General features: G+C 39.9%; 1 protein-coding gene across 13 annotated transcripts in view; it reads right to left on the reverse strand.

The window, feature by feature from the left end:
- Positions 1–16,018, reverse strand: part of SYNE1 (spectrin repeat containing nuclear envelope protein 1) — a 529,762-nt gene that overhangs the window by 164,919 nt on the left and 348,825 nt on the right. For 9 of the 13 annotated variants that reach the window (XM_028847246.2, XM_077999556.1, XM_028847245.2 and 6 more), the window contains 4 exons: positions 15,394–15,588; positions 14,168–14,308; positions 7,457–7,624; positions 7,085–7,246 (listed from right to left, as the gene is read on the reverse strand). In XM_028847246.2, the coding sequence (XP_028703079.2) occupies positions 7,085–7,246; positions 7,457–7,624; positions 14,168–14,308; positions 15,394–15,588 (666 nt within the window). The remainder of the gene's footprint in view (positions 1–7,084; positions 7,247–7,456; positions 7,625–14,167; positions 14,309–15,393; positions 15,589–16,018) is intronic. The other 4 variants (XM_077999555.1, XM_028847257.2, XM_077999554.1 and 1 more) reach the window with 1 other exon arrangement.

Consider the following 16,018-nt stretch of genomic DNA (forward strand, 5'->3'; position numbering starts at 1 on the left):
AATATCAGAGGACTTTGGCCCTTATTTGAGCTTTATAGAAATGGAATCATACACGGTGCACTGCTCTGTGTCTGGCTTCTTTCGTGATTGTGAGAGTTGTTCATTTTGTTGCATGTAGAAAGAGTTAATCCATTTTTATCATTGTATCAGATTCCACTGTCACCTGGCTGTGAATTGTTTTCACTTTAAGTTTTTCTAGTGAGTTTACTAGTGCAATCTCATTGTAATTTTAATTTCCATTTCCCCGATGACTAATGAGATTGAGTGTCTTTTGTGACTGACTGCTAAACATCTTTTGCCCATTTTCTACTAGAGTTGTTCCTTTTCTTATTGATGAATGGAGTTGTTTGTATATTCTGGATAGGAGTGCCTGTGTTTCTTTTGGTTCTGCATATTGCAAATAATCTGCTCCCACGTTGAGGCATGGTTTTCCCTTAATGGGGAAATATTTCCTTAATAATATCTTTTGATGGAAAGAAGTTCTTAATTTTATCATGGTCTAATAGAATCAATATTTTCCTTTACTGTTAGGGCTTTTGGTGTCCTATACAGGAAATCTTTTGCCTAACCCAAGGTCATAAATAGAATACAATCTCATAGGTTATCTTCTAGAACAACGCTACTCAAAGCATGGCCCACGGAATAATAACAGTCTGCAAAATGTTTGTTACTGGCTTATGACGAGATAAACATATTGAGAGCAAGTGCTAAGAAACTTTTATAGTAATTTGACAGTTATGACATCCAAGCAGCATTTGATTGAATTTTACTAAAGTATCAGTCTGTGATGGATTAGAATGTTTTTTAAAAAGATCATTCACCACAGATATTTTAAAATATTATTTTCAAACTTTTCTTTGGTAATAACTTCACACTTAGATCTACAAACCACATAAACTTATTTTTCATGTCCAGTGTAGAAAGAGGTGAAAATTCTTTTTTTTTTTCTTTTCGCCCACGGCTTTGCAGTGTAATCTTTGCCACAAACCAAGTGTCTGTATAAATGTGATTCTGCTCTGGCCTCGAATTCTGTTCCATCAACTCATTTGGCTGTTTGTGCAAATACCACGCAATCTTAATTATTGTAGCTTTATAAATCTCCGTATCTGGTAGGATATGTCATTCAACTTTATCAATCTTTTTCAAGACTGTCCTGGTTATTCTTTACTTCTGGCATTTTTAATACATATTTTCCCACACATTTGCAGTATACTTTATTATTATTATTACTATTTTTGAGACAGAGTCTCGCTCTGTTGCTCATGCTGGAGTCAGTGGCGAGATCTTGGCTCACTGCAACTTCTGCCTCCTGGGTTCAAGTGATTCTCCTTGCCTCAGCCTCCAGAGTAGCTGGGATTATAGGCATGCACCACCACACCCGGCTAATTTTTGTATTTTTAGTAGAGACGTGGTTTCACCATGTTGGCCAGGCTAGTCTTGAATTCCTAAGCTCAAGTGATCTGCCCACTTCAGCCTCCCAAAGTGCTGGGATTACAGGCATGAGCCACCGCACCCAGCCTGCAGTGTACTTTAGAATTAGCTTGTCAGCCTCCACCAAAAAACTTGCTGCAATTTTTAAAATGTGATTGCAATGAATTTACAGACTGATATTGTTTATTACATATTCAAAGTATTTTTTATACATTCAAAGTATTATACATTAAAAAAACTTCCATTCAGTATTTTCTATTATTTCATAATAATGTTTTGTGCCTGAATGCTGAAAGTATCAAATCTATATTTGGTCTGATTTTAAATGCTCCTCCATAATTAGATGGATCTTATTATGTCTTTGTTGTTGTTGTTGTTGTTGTTTTTACACTGATCCTTCTGTACAAGCAAGAAGAGCCTCCTAACAATTTCACACTGTGTTCATTCTCATTCTCTCTTCTGTGCTTTTCCACACACATTTACATTTATAGTGCCTCCTACCCACTCCTGTTGCCATTCCAAATTTTCAAACTCTGTCTCCTCAAAGTCCTGGTTAGATCTCGTTTAACCTACTTTCCACCAAATGTAGCCCACAATCAGATTTCTGTTTTCTGTCTGATGTGTTGGTAACTCTCACCAGCACTACCTCATTAAATCTCAGTGGATTTGACTGACCAGGTGCACACTGAAGTTATCAGCTTCCATTTAAAACTCACAATGTTCTAAAATAGCTCTCTGAATGTTCTGCAGTCAGTAACGAAGGAATTAGGAAAATCTGGAACTGTTCACTTAAATCTTTTTTTTATTTTTTGGGGGGACAGTCTCACTCTGTCGCCCAGGCTGGAATGCAGTGGCAGGATCTCAGCTCACTGCAAGCTCCGCCCCCTGAGTTCAAGCAATTCTTCTGCCTTAGCCTCTCAAGTAGCCGGGACTACAGGCACGCGCCACCATGCCCAGCTAATTTTTGTATTTTCAGTAGAGACGAGGTTTCACCATGTTGGCCAGGCTGGTCTTGAACTCCTGACCTCAAGTGATCCACCCGCCTTGGCCTCCCAAAGTGCTGGGATTACAGGTGTAAGCCACTGTGCCCAGCCTCACTTAAATCTTGTTAGAGGCAGTCCTCTCCGCTCATGCTTGAGTTTACTCTTAAAGGTGAGTGGACATTTTTGGAAGGTAGCTAGAGTTTTTAACTTAAAGATCTAGCAGCCATGCTCAGGAGGCATGAAATTTTCCTTTGGGGCCATAAAAATGTTTTGGAACCAGAGACAGGCAGTGGTTGTACAACATTGTCAATGTACTAATACCACTAAATTGGACAATTTAAAACGGTTAATTTTATGTTATGTGAATTTCACCTCAATTAAAAAAAAATTCAGCCATCAAATATGTCTTCAGTCCCATAACTCTGAGTATAAGAGCTGGTGGCCATCAGCTACCTGACAATATATGATTCAAGATAAGGAGAAAGAGATGAAATGCATGCTTCTGGGTTTCTGATTTGTAATTGCAAACTTGGCATGTGTATGACACTTACATAGCTTAGAGAAGTTCTATGAGCTTCTCTAACATAAAAACTCTTTAATAGCAAGGGTGAAAAGAAACACAGACCTTATGTTATGTGACTTTCAGAACTATCTACATGAACATAATTTTTTTTTGTTGTTTTTTTTGTAGGGGATGGAATCTTTCTCTGTCACCCAGGTGCCATCTCGGCTCACTGCAACCTCCACCTTCCAGGTTCAAGCAATTCTCCTATCTCAGCCTCCTGAGTAGCTGGGACTACAGGTGTGCGCCACCACTCCCAGCTAATTTTTGTAGTTTTAGTAGAGATGGGGTTTCAGCGTGTTGACCAGGCTGGAATGTTTCCTTCTCTTTATTTTTTTCTTTTTTTTGAGATGGAGTCTCGCACTGTCGCCCAGGCTGGAATACAGTGGTGTGATCTCGGCTCACTGCAAGTTCCGCCTCCCGTGTTCACGCCATTCTCCTGCCTCAGCCTCCCAAGTAGCTGGGACTACAGGCACCCACCACCATGCCTGGCTAATTTTTTCTATTTCCAGTAGAGACGGGGTTTCACCGTGTTAGTCAGGATGGTCTCGACCTCCTGACCTTGTGATCCGCCCGCCTCAGCCTCCCACAGTGCTGGGATTACAGGCACGAGCCACCGCGCCTGGCTTTTCTTTTCTTTTCTTTTTTTTTTTTTAAGCCTACAGCACCTGGTATTCCTGGGCAGTCTCCCATCCAAGTACTAACCAGGCCCAACCCTGCTTCACTTCCAAGATCAGATGAGAGACCACATTTCTTCCCACATTCTATTTTAGTTGTTACATATATGAAAAAACAAAACAAAATAACCACAGAGCTCTGTGTCCTATTTATCACTGAGCTTAGTGTGGCAACACATGTCCCCAAAGCACCAGATGCCCACGATAATAAGTTCGCAATGACAGAGGGCTTAACAGTCAGAACAACAGCCACAAGTCAGCTCATGAACTGCATTCAAGCCTTAAAATGAAATCTGTAAGACAGCCAGGCGTGGTGGCTCAGCATGTAATCCCAGCACTTTGGGAGGCCAAGGTGAGTGGATCACCTGAGGTAAGGAGTTCGAGACCAGCCTGGCCAACATGGTGCAACCTCATCTCCACTAAAAATACAAAAATTAGCCTGGCGTGGTGGCAAGCACCTGTAATCCCAGCTACTGGGCAGGCCGAGGCAGGAGAATCGCTTGAACCTGAGAGGCGGAGTTGCAGTGAGCCAAGATCGCGCCATTGCACTCCAGCCTGGGCAACAGAGTGAGATTCTGTCTCAGAAAAAAAAAAAAATGAAATCTATAAGACAATTTAGAGAGGATAATCAGAAAGGCACAGCATTCCACACAAATTCAGTAGTTTAGACAAGTGTTTAAAGGGAAAATGCAGGAATTAGGTTACTTCCTTAAAAAAATGTGAATACTTCCAAAAGAGTGTTGGGAAAGAAGTAAAAACTAAAGTATTTCTATTAATTTTTAGGAAATATAAAAAACCATACTGGACTTCCTCACGCCCATTCAGTTGAAATTTAGAAATAGTAATTCTATAACAGTGCTTGAAATTTTTAAAGTACCATTCCAGAAGCTAAGAACAAATTTAGATACTGAGATACCACCAGCTTTTCATGTAGGCAGCTGTGTTCCAGAACTTGTAGAACTTAGGCACAGATAGCACAAGGTAGCAAAAATAGCTCATATGAAAAAATAGTAGATATGTAATGATACATGAAATTATACTAAATTCTACATTATTGCTATTTTCTTTCCCTCCCATTAGAACATTAATATGTTCTAATTATATTAATATAAAATATTAATAGAATTAGTTAATATAACATTAATATATTTTCTCTCTTAATAAAACATTAAGCCCCAGTGATTGGTCATCTTCATTAAATTAGCTGTACCTCCTTACTGCTGCGATGGCTAGCACGGCTACTGCCAACTTAGAAAGGGACAAAAAGTCACGTGGTTGACCTTAATGACAAGAAAAGTCACAGATTCACTTCTAATTTATAATTCTCAGAATTAATGTGCAATTTTGAGTTGTCTCCATTAACTCTCTTGAACAGAATCATCATTTTGCTCCACATTCGGTTTCTGTGTGTTTCCATCCTAATGCCTGAGCAACAGGGTGGTGGTGCTGATTGGAAGCTAACTTGCATTCTCCGTGAGGAACTCTGGAAGGGCAGAGCAGGCCACCAGGATCCTGTTTTCATGCAGCTCCTAAATATTGTGGGAGCCAGTGATGGGTCTTTGGCAATTGTGGGCAGCCGCCCGGGCTACAAGAATAGGGAGCTTGAACAAAGGTGGAGATGTCCTGAAGCTGGAGAGAGGCTCAAACTACTTAAACTTTCTGCAACATCGGCATCTGATAATCTGAGTGAGTGATCCTCAAATGCATTCTAATCCAGTCCCTGCGTAATTTACACTATATTCCTTTTGAATGCTTAAAGAACGGGGCCTCCTGCAGAACAGCCATCGAGGTTGCCCTGAGGAGCACGTACTCAACCTGAAGGAAGCCCTCTGGCTCCTTCCAGTACAGTGAAGCAGAGGTGCAGGGAACAGCCGGACAGAAAGAACCGCAGGAGCAAGGAAGACCCAGGAGCCCCAGGGAGCACACTGGAGCAATAGGGACACCCCTTCAGATGAGAAAGAGGTGGCCACTGGCAACAGAAAACTGGCGTACCAGCTAAAGAGAAATGGGAGACACTGAGGCCCCTTTAGAAAGGAGAGGGGTTTGGGAGACTAGCACTCTAGTGATAAAACGGGGGAAGCTCAGAAGTAAATGGCATTTTAATAGTCCCCCAAGCCCCTGACTGTCCCCCTGATTGATCTGGTCTTGGATAACAAGGGTTAATTCTCACTTTGTGCTTTCATAGCACCCTCTACAAATGTGGCTGAGGGTGGGTGACTATGGGATAGCAGAAAGACCTACAGGAGGTAGTTTTGTTTTGTTTTGTTTTTTTACCAAAATAAGGCCTAAAAATGGACACTATTCACTTTGATCTCTATCTTCAGAAGCTACAAGAGTGTAAAAAACCTGAAACCACTATTTCTCAATATGCTGTCTCTAGATGAAATGTTCTCATTTTTGTGTTATACTGAAAGATATATATTGCAAAAGAATGCAACTTTATCTGACTATACATATGAACAAGCAGTGTATTCCAAGGTTATCCTGCTTCCAAAACTAGGAAGATGTAAAGTAGAAGAAAGACAAAGTACAATGTTTCACTCTTAAAGCTGTTAAGTTACCCTGTCTTTGATAAACATGCTTGAAAGCCATGCTTTCATAGCTCTTAATTAACATCTAAAAATATCTTTCTTCCCTCCTGCCTTCTGAAGGACTGTCAACGCTCCTGGGTTCTTGTCCCAGACAGGCAGCATTTTCCTACATCAGGGTGATGAATATGTAGGAGAATGTGTGCCTCAGTATCCTAAGACCCTACTTATACCAAATAAATATAATTTTAACAGCATACCTCATCAGACTGCCAAAGTATTAACCAGATTTTAATTTCTCAACATTTCTTAGCATGCATTTTAAATGGACACATTTTTAACATTATCTTTCTGCATTAGATTAATGTAATGATCTCTAATTTTTTGCCTAGTCTAACCTTCTAAAAAATGATTTAAGTCAGGGACAATCACAAGATGAGACTCAGAACTTATGAAGCCTGAGACATATTTTCTGAAGTAATAATGGAGGGACACCCCCTGGCTAAGTTTCTTAAAACAACAATATCCAGAAAAGGTAGATTTGGAGTATATTTTATTCTTACAACAATGGCTCACAACAAAACCAAAATAACCTGGCAACTCTAAGGAAACACATTTTGTGTAATCAAAGTTAAAAAGCAACATCCATGCATGTAGCTTTCTTTAATTAGATTCAAAGTCTGAATCTCTCTCTCTCTCTCTCTCTTTCTCAGATCCCTGCCTGAATCAGCAGTAGAAACGACCATCATTAGGACTCTTGTTTACTCTGGAAGAACTGATAAGGTTAAAAAAAAAAAAAAAAAAAGTCAACTGGCTATCTCAAACACATGCCTGACAGGCCAAACAGTCACAAGAGTGCACTTATTTAATCAAGCAGGAAACTGAAGTCATGGCTATTTGTACCTGATGTTCAGCCATCTGGCTTTCTGGACTCCTGCCGGGCTCTGGGCTCTCACTGAGTTTCAGCTCAATGGCCTCCATCTTCGTAGAGATGGACTGGAGGGAGTCCTGGTACTTCTGCTGGCGTTCCAAAGCTTCATAGAGTGTGCGCTGCTTCTCACTGATCTACACCAGAAAAGGGATGTTACCAAATACTTCCCAGGCCCTTATCTTTCAGATTACAACATTTCTTTCTTCAGTGCTTTACCTCTGTGGCCCAGCATAGGGTACTCAGCTGTGGACTGGATGTGTAAACTCTCTGCATGTGTTTCATAAGACAACCGCTAAGTTTACTGATGTCTGGTGGGCATAACCAAGTCCACCTTGAAGACTTACCACATTCTTTAAGGTTTCCCAAGAACGCTGCAAATCACCCAGTTTGGCAGTAGCGGATGGCTCCAATCCTGGTTCATACAACTCCTGGGACGCTGATGTGCTGGGGTGAATCTTTGCGGCATCTGTCTGCAACCTCTCAGCAGACAAGGCTTGGTAATATGCAATGTCCTGTGAGTGCAAAGCACAGTGCTGAATTAAACAAGAAGAAAAGTCTAGATTAATATGCTCTGGGTACTGTTGGTCATGTCAAGGAAAGATTTCAGATCTACACCTTTTATGGAGCACTACAAACTAGTAAATTAGTAAACGCTTGTGACTAGAAAAGTTTAAAGACTATCGAAGCACACTATAATTGTTTCAGAATTTTTGTTTATATACATCAAAAAACAACTTTACCAGTATTTCAAGCTGCCAAAACTCATTCTTATTCTATGTTTGTTAAATGGAAATACAAAGGATTTAAGCAGTACACATGTATTTAAAGATTGATTACAATAGCAAAAAAAGGGAATCCTAATGATCTAGTTCCTAAAATGTTGCCAAATGTATTCATTAAAGTTTTAAATAATTTTAAAAACTACTTGACGTAAATAAAATTAAATCTACAGATGCAGCCAGATCTTCACTATTTGTGGGTTCATTATTTGCAGAATTAATTTAAATATTTTGATATTAAATAGGAAAAATAGAATGGGGAAGTCACAACTACTCTAAGAAACAAATAATATAAAGGTTTTCTTCTATTCATTTCCTCAAAGTATACACACACACAAAATCAAAGTGAATGATGAAATATCATGCTTTCAAATTTTTTAAATCTATTGTTATAAGTAACATTACATATTTTATTTGTATTGATAAAATTTACTATATCAAGAGAGATAGTAAAGATATATCAAGAGATATAGTAAAGATGGTTTTCAATTGTTTCTATGGTTATTTATCTGTATTTCAGTAGAAATTTAATTGGGGGAGTAATTGCTATTATAAAGTTCATTGTTTTTGCAGTTGGACTGTTGAAGGGAATTATGTCAGCTTAAAATACCTGAGTCTTATTGATAATCATGTATTAGTAAAAAGTATTGAAGAAGGCTCCAGCCATCTGAGAAACAAATGTAGCAGTGTCATGCAGTAGAATGAATTCAGACTGGGACAGCTGAGATTCTAGTGAAATTCTCCTCTAGTGTAGCTATATAATTGGAGCAAATAACTTACATCTTGCACACTGGTTCACTCACTGGTCCAACCTTGGGTGGGACTGAGGATTACATGAAATAATATTTGAGTGACTATGACAGCTTCTATCCATTCTGTTGTTGTTCCTGAGGTCTCCAGATGAGTCCCCAACATTTATTGATGACATTGGAACATGAAGACTGCTTCCTCTTCATTCCTAACCCTGTCACTGTCTTGAGTGGATTACTCCTCATGTCCTTAATAGGTTTAAATCCATTGATCCTCACTCACTTCCACCCCACTTCAGTCCTCCACACCCTTGTATGCTGTCATCACTCAATTGGACTTGCAGTTATGTCTAAAGTTACTTAAACCCCTTTCTTGCCAAGACTCTTGTTTCTCTTGCTCTTTTAACCTTTACTTCATCCACTTGGAAAACCGCAAACATGACTCAATCCAGCTTTTCTTTCCAGGGTGCATATATGCATGTGTCTTATTGACACACACACACACAAATACACACACAAACACACACACACACACATGCAATCCAAGCTGTCACGGAGATACTACAACTTCTCAAATTTTCAAAAGTCTGTGTATATTCACACTCACCCTTATCTTATGCTTGCCAGTTTCATTGCTTAAACCTGACTCTCCCACAGACCCTGAGAATCCCACAAACTGCCTTTTCAAGGACCTTGTCTATTAACATCCTCTCCTGCTTTGTTGACTTTCACTTTTCCATCTAAAAACACCTACACACACTGTTTCTTTTCTTTGTTTTCTTGAAGGAGATCACATTTTCTAAAAAGTCCGCAGTTCACAATGTGATGGGCCGTCACACGTGAATGCACCTGCACGCACAGGCTGCATCCTCATTTCTTTGTTTTCTCCCTTTCATTTCATAATCCAACTTCTAAAAGGGTGATTTTCACATGGGACTTTCTCACCCTCAATCCACTTCTAAATTCCAGTTTGGGCTTTGATCCTGATGACTGCAGAGCTTGCTCTCACCAGCTTCTATGACAAAACATGATGAATTTTCATCCCTTCCCTTGCCAGACCTCTAGCATTCAATAGCACTGAAAAACCCTTTCTGGAAACACTTTCTAAAAAATCTCTCTGTTCTCCTCCCAGCTTTCTAGTCATTCAACTCTTGCTCTTTTGTAGTTTGTTTTTCACTCACTCACCAATACTGGTGAATTGATAAGCTCCAGACTCACATATCCACGCATATCCTATAGGCTCTTCAAAGTCAGCATTTCCAAAATGAACCAATTGAGGATGAAACAATGAAGTATTATCCATCTTGCAATAAACGGAATGTCTTCTCACCTAAGCTATAAACTTGGGATTTATTCCTGATTTCTCCTCCCCCTTACCATCCACTGCTTATGGGAGGATGAAGTGCTAACGACGCATATCCTGGCCACGGCCTTGGTTCAAGTTCTCATTACAGTAACAACTTCCTAACTCAGAGGTTGCAAACTGGCAGCCTGTGGGCTGCCTCTGACCTGCACACATTTAGTGTGGCTTATACAGCGTTTTAAATTGTTTAAAATCTCTCTTCATAAAGATAGAGAGATTTCATTAAAATTCACATTCACAGCTTGTTTTGCAAACCACAAGGTATGGTAACACTGGGCCCTGTGTCTTTGTTGAAGTAATGCTAACAGAGGAGACATTGCCTCATTTATGTGGGGCAGGAGCTGTCCAGGCCTCTGTAGTCCCTCCTGACCTGTTTCTCTCATTTTTATCACCAGGGTGGACCAAGCATGAGACTGTGCAACTTCTGTTTCTAACCGCTCCCCTGGCTCTGAATGTGCACACCTCTATTCTCCTGTCCACATTGATCCAGAAGTATCAGTTCTAAAACGCAGTTCTATACACAGCTTCTCGTTAAATTCCCTCAATGGTTAAATATTAGCTTCTGGAGGAAGCTGAAATTCCTTCCTGTGGCATCCAGGGCCTCCATGATGTGGTTCCCATATCCCTCTCAGTCTCACCTCCCCCTCTCCTCCTCTTCCACCAATGTTTCTCCAATTATAGTGAAACTATTTGCAGTTGCCTTGATGGGCCATTTTGCTTCCCGCCTCCACAGCTTCCCACAGGTGGTTTTCTTCTGCCTGAAAATCTTCATCTCATACGACCCAACTGCACTCCAACTGCCTAACTGTGCTCCCCCCTTAAAACCAAAGAGGGCCATCCTTGACCCCTGCCTGACCCCAGCTAGTTTAGGTGCTTTCTCTAGACCCTCCCACAACACTGTGCTGCCCTCTGCCACACCACCTGCCACCCTCTATTGTAAGCGTTTGCCTGTCCTCACACACACTGCAAGCTCCCTAAGGGCTGTCTGGGTCAGTGCTTTTCGTCTTCACCCTGAGCATGTTGTGGAGTGTTTGGCAAATAAAAAGCTGGCCTATATGTTCATAATAAACCATGCTTGTAAATGCACTTTATATTATCAATTATATTATTTTATATACATGGAAAGTAATACTATTACTGTCCACAAGGAAAAGCAGGAATGGCTTTAAATGGTGTAAACATTTTACATTAGATACTCTATTATAAATACAGAAGGCCCCCAAAAGAGCCAGAATAAAATAAATGTATTACAAATAATTTTTTCTGGCAGTCTCTCTCTCTCGCTCTGTGTGTGTGTGTGTGTGTGTGTGTGTGTGTGTGTGTGTATACATGTGTATGGCTGATGCCTACAGATAGGAATGACAACTCCTGGTTTCTTAAAAGGGTTTGAAAATACATCACCTTTTACAGATGAATACTTTCTATTTATTTGAGGTACATACATAAATTCAATTAAAATAAATCACTCAGTACTATAAATAACTACTAAAGTCAATATTTGATGTAGTGAGGAGTCACTGTTAAAAATACATTTCTTATTGCTTATGTGCCTAAGTTATAAGAGTTATTATGAGTAGATTCCTAAGGAAATAAATCTGGACAATTGTAGCTACTATTTGATCAGCATTTTCTAGTTTGAAAAGCACTTTCATGATTAATGTCACATTTCATTTTCACAACGTTGTGAATTGAGTAGTATCGCTTCTCACTTACAAACGAGGGTATGAAGGGACTTCCCAGGTGCACTCAGCTGAGAGGAGGAAGAGCTGCAACTCAGTGTGAGCTTTTCACTTGGAGGCCAGTGATTTTCCCATTACACTCTTGCTCGCTCTTTTCACATCTATTCCTCTCTCAACTCTTCTGCAGAGTCTAAGACTTGGCTTGCTTCTAAGGGGAATCAAGAAGCCTGCAGCAAAATCTGGGAATGCCTCAGTATTTCTACCTTCAAGTAAGCTAAATTGTTATTACGTTTTAGCTAATAGCTACTGTCAGAGACAGAATACACTGACTGTGAGTGGGACCAGGTAGTTATATAACGGAGATCTACTTGCAGGAACAGCAGGCACGAAACCTTTTTTTTTTTTTTTTTTTAACAACTGTGATTTTATAAAGCAGTTCTATTTGGCTGCTCCCTGAAACAGTTGTACACATTCTGTACACAAAACTCAGGGTTTTTAATCTGAAAACTGAAACTTACGGGGATCCTACATGTCCTCCTCAGTTTCAAGAGACAATGTTATAAATCCAGTGCATCGCTGGCCATGGTGTCATATTTTTTCATTGTCTTCTAACTTATATTACTATACAAAAATAACATGTGGCTGTAATGATGGGGTTGATTTGTTTGATGAACACCAAGCGTACTACATTTCCTTTTTAACAGCTCCCTCAGAGTAAACCTGTCTGTCTTAAACTAAGTGAAGGCACTTCCCCCTATTTTGCAGCATCACATGTAAGTATTTTAGATTAACAATGCAATTTTATTGATGTTTTCCTGTGTCTAGGGGAGACGGAAGAATTAAAACAAAGCCTAATCTTACTGAGGGTTAGGATCTGATGAAGCTTTGTGGTTAATGTCATGAAATAATGATAGAAATGTTTGCATATTTCATCATTTTTAGGGCACTTTCATGTATACTTTGACACTTTACAAGAAATAGCATGGAGATTTACAATTTTGGAAAAGGTATATTCTTTCCACAAAGTCTCAAATAAGTATTTACTATTCAGTTTGAAAAATTTGAGAACCTAGACCATATTATATAGAACAACTTTTTTCTATATAATAATCAGCTGACTATAGCTCAATTTCTCTAATAACATCTGTAACCACAGGGAAGGACAAATCATCGAAGAATGAGTAATACATATTTTTAAATCAGAATTTGAAGAACACTTTCCCAAATCTCCCATGGCTCCCTGAACTTCTCCTTTTTTGTTGCTGTTTTTAGTTTCCTCTGATCACATTGTTATTATCTGTCCCATGTCTGCCTTTCTCTCTAGATTGTCAGGGCCTTGCAGGTAGGACCATGCTGACTCCTTCTCAGCTGCATCCTCAGGAACCAACACAAGGTTTCATGCTGAGCAAGTGTCAGAATGTGTTTGATGAATGGATGAGTTGATAATTTCCCTAGAGCTATCCTGATTTTTACCGAGAACTGTGTAATTGTATTAACTAAAGGTTTCATCATTTTGACGTTCCTTTTCTTTTTAATGAGAGAGGACTCTCTTCATCACAGAAATCCTATGATAGTCTGAATGCTTCTGCTTTAAAATAAAAGTAATATAACTGAATTATATTGAATTATAATACAGGTTATAAAACATTTGCTCTGTTTAATGCTTCTCCCTTAATAATACATATCAACTTCTTTGAAAAAACATGATTTCATAGGATAGTTTACATTTGTTAGTTGTCTTCACTAAAAAGTAAAGTATTACTTAACATTCATTAAAAGTTTTTGGTTACTATAAAGGCATCGTTTTGATTTCTATCTAATATTTGACATAAAACCTTTTTGACATTTAATTTTAGTATTATCTACATTTAATACATGGTAAAAGGTTTCTTATAACAAAATGGTTATTTTATTTTCCCCATTTTATAGAAAATAAAATTTAAGATTATTGAAAGATAAGTTAAACACTGAAATCTACTAGGCATTCTAGTATAAACATGGCAGACATTCCTTAAATTGGTACACAAGTTGTCAATAAAGAAATCTGACATAACGAACAGAAGTTTCCCATCTTCGAAATCTGAGCTGGTAAATGCCAACACTATATTCAATGCATGTTATAAAGCCGTCGAATCATGTTATTTTACAATGGTGACACAGATCTTTCATTTTCTGTTGGATGCAGAACCCCATTCCAGATGATTGCTAGAAACTAAGGCCATAATGTCTTAAAATAGGGCCTTCTGGGCTATCATTCCCATGACCTAATTTTTGCTCATGCCGTTTTCTGTAGCCCAGGAGAGGAGAGATGACCTACTGAGACACATGACAATCATAGTTTGTGCAACTATAACACCTACTGGTGTGTCCCTGGAACCAAATGCAACAAAGTCTGAGATTCATACCCACGGTCTAATGGAATCAGAGAATGGAGTCCTGCATCTGCCCAGAGAATATTGCTAGAGGAATGCCAAGTGGGATGTACCTGGTTAACAGAAGCATCTGTATTAGCCACAGGTGAAGGGGAGCGACAGGCAGGTGGAGAGGAAATCTCACTGTTGGTTCCCTCCTCCCCAGACTCCTCAGTGACCGGTGACAGCAAAGTGTGACAGCGACCTGCAGTCATCTGCCACGTAAAATGTAGCCCAAAGGACATGAAAATCAATTAGCTATGTTAACATAAGTCCTGTTCAGGCACAGGCCAAAACAGAGTTAATTATAAAACAAAGGTTAGAATTACCAGGACCCAAATTCACATATTAATCCTGTGTTAGTATTTAAAAGTTGTGTTTTCAAGAGAATATGATGCTAGTAATCATTTGTAAAACAATCAGGGATGGGGGTGCATATGACATTGAAGTTTGGTTGTTGGTTAAATACTCCATTATTTTCCTTTCTTTGGAGAGTTTGTGGCTTTATAAATAACTGGAAAAATCATGAATCATACAAATGAGGAAAGGTCTACGAAATAAAGCTTGGTCTTTCGCGAACATCTCAAGTTTCTAATATCGTAGGGAGATAAATGCACCCAAAGTAGTATATTGCCAAATGGGCCCAGGTTTGGTTACTCATTACCTGAGGCACAGCACATATTAGGGAAAATACACAGCACTGGAAAACATTATAGTCACCAAAATACTCAATGCAGTTTAGATATCAAGTGTATAGGAAAATAGTGGCGCAGAATAGAAAATAACAGTTGATTTATTTTAATCCAAAGCCAAGCTTTAGATCGTCTGTTTTCATATTTTTTCTAACAATAGCTGTTCTTCCAAATTGTATTAAACATTTATACAGTAGAGTACCTGCACATAGGTAGTTAGCTAGTTAGCCTGCAAAACACAACTAAATATATGTGCCATGAATTTCCCATCCCCCAGACAACTAAAACATTGTGCAAATAAATTACTGTTTAAAGCTCAGAGCCTCTCAGTATTATTGCGAAATTATAAACAAATACAGGGCAGACCGCTGACAAATTAAGTAATTCAGCTGTCTCGAGCACATAGTTTCATTTTAACTGTCATTGTTTACAGTGTCAAAGATTGGCCCGGCCCAAAGGTAGTCAAAGAGAGTTGAGGAAACTGTTTCTCCCTCTTAGTCTGCAAGATCGAAGGCTGGTCCCTGAAATCAGCCACGGAGAGGGAACATGGAGCCACTCCCCAGGCTCCAGTCAAAGGGCAGAGCCGCGGGGACCTACTGGATCCTTACCATGACCACAGAGGGGTGGGCCGAAGGCGCGGGGAGGAGCTCCCCGTCCAGGTCCTCTGTCCCTTCCGCCAGCCCCTCGACCTCGGTCACCGTCAGCAGCATGGTGGCGTGCTTGGCTTTCATCGTCAGCATCTTGCACTTGGAATTCAAAGAAGCGATCTGCTCCTGGTAGCCCTTAATTTTCTGCGCCAGCTCCTGAGGAAACATTTCCCCCACCGGGGTGTCAGAGCAGCATCAAAAGGAAACAGAAGTAGTAGCGTTCATCTTCCTGCAGGGCGGGCCAATGAGCGCGCAGAGCCGCGCGGGCCCGGGAGGCAGGATGTGGAGGCGGCGAGTCCTCCTGCATCTCGCTACCGAGCCAGACCGCAGGCTGCGCGGCGCAGCGCAGGCACAGCCAAAGTGCCCGAGCCCGCGTCCCCGCGTCCGCACAAAAGGAGAAATGAGGGGATGAGGCCGAATGAATGGTTTCTAATCGCGAGAGGCCCCATATGGAACCATGAACTTCCGCAACATTAGGAACTGACAACTTTCTTAAAAAGCGGAAAGCATCTGAAATTTACCAGATGGTTCATGCCATGGAAATTAGGTCATGTGATGGCTAAAACCACACCAAAAAAATGCAAGG

Source organism: Macaca mulatta, chromosome 4, assembly GCF_049350105.2.
Source record: "Macaca mulatta isolate MMU2019108-1 chromosome 4, T2T-MMU8v2.0, whole genome shotgun sequence".
NCBI lineage: Eukaryota > Metazoa > Chordata > Mammalia > Primates > Cercopithecidae > Macaca > Macaca mulatta.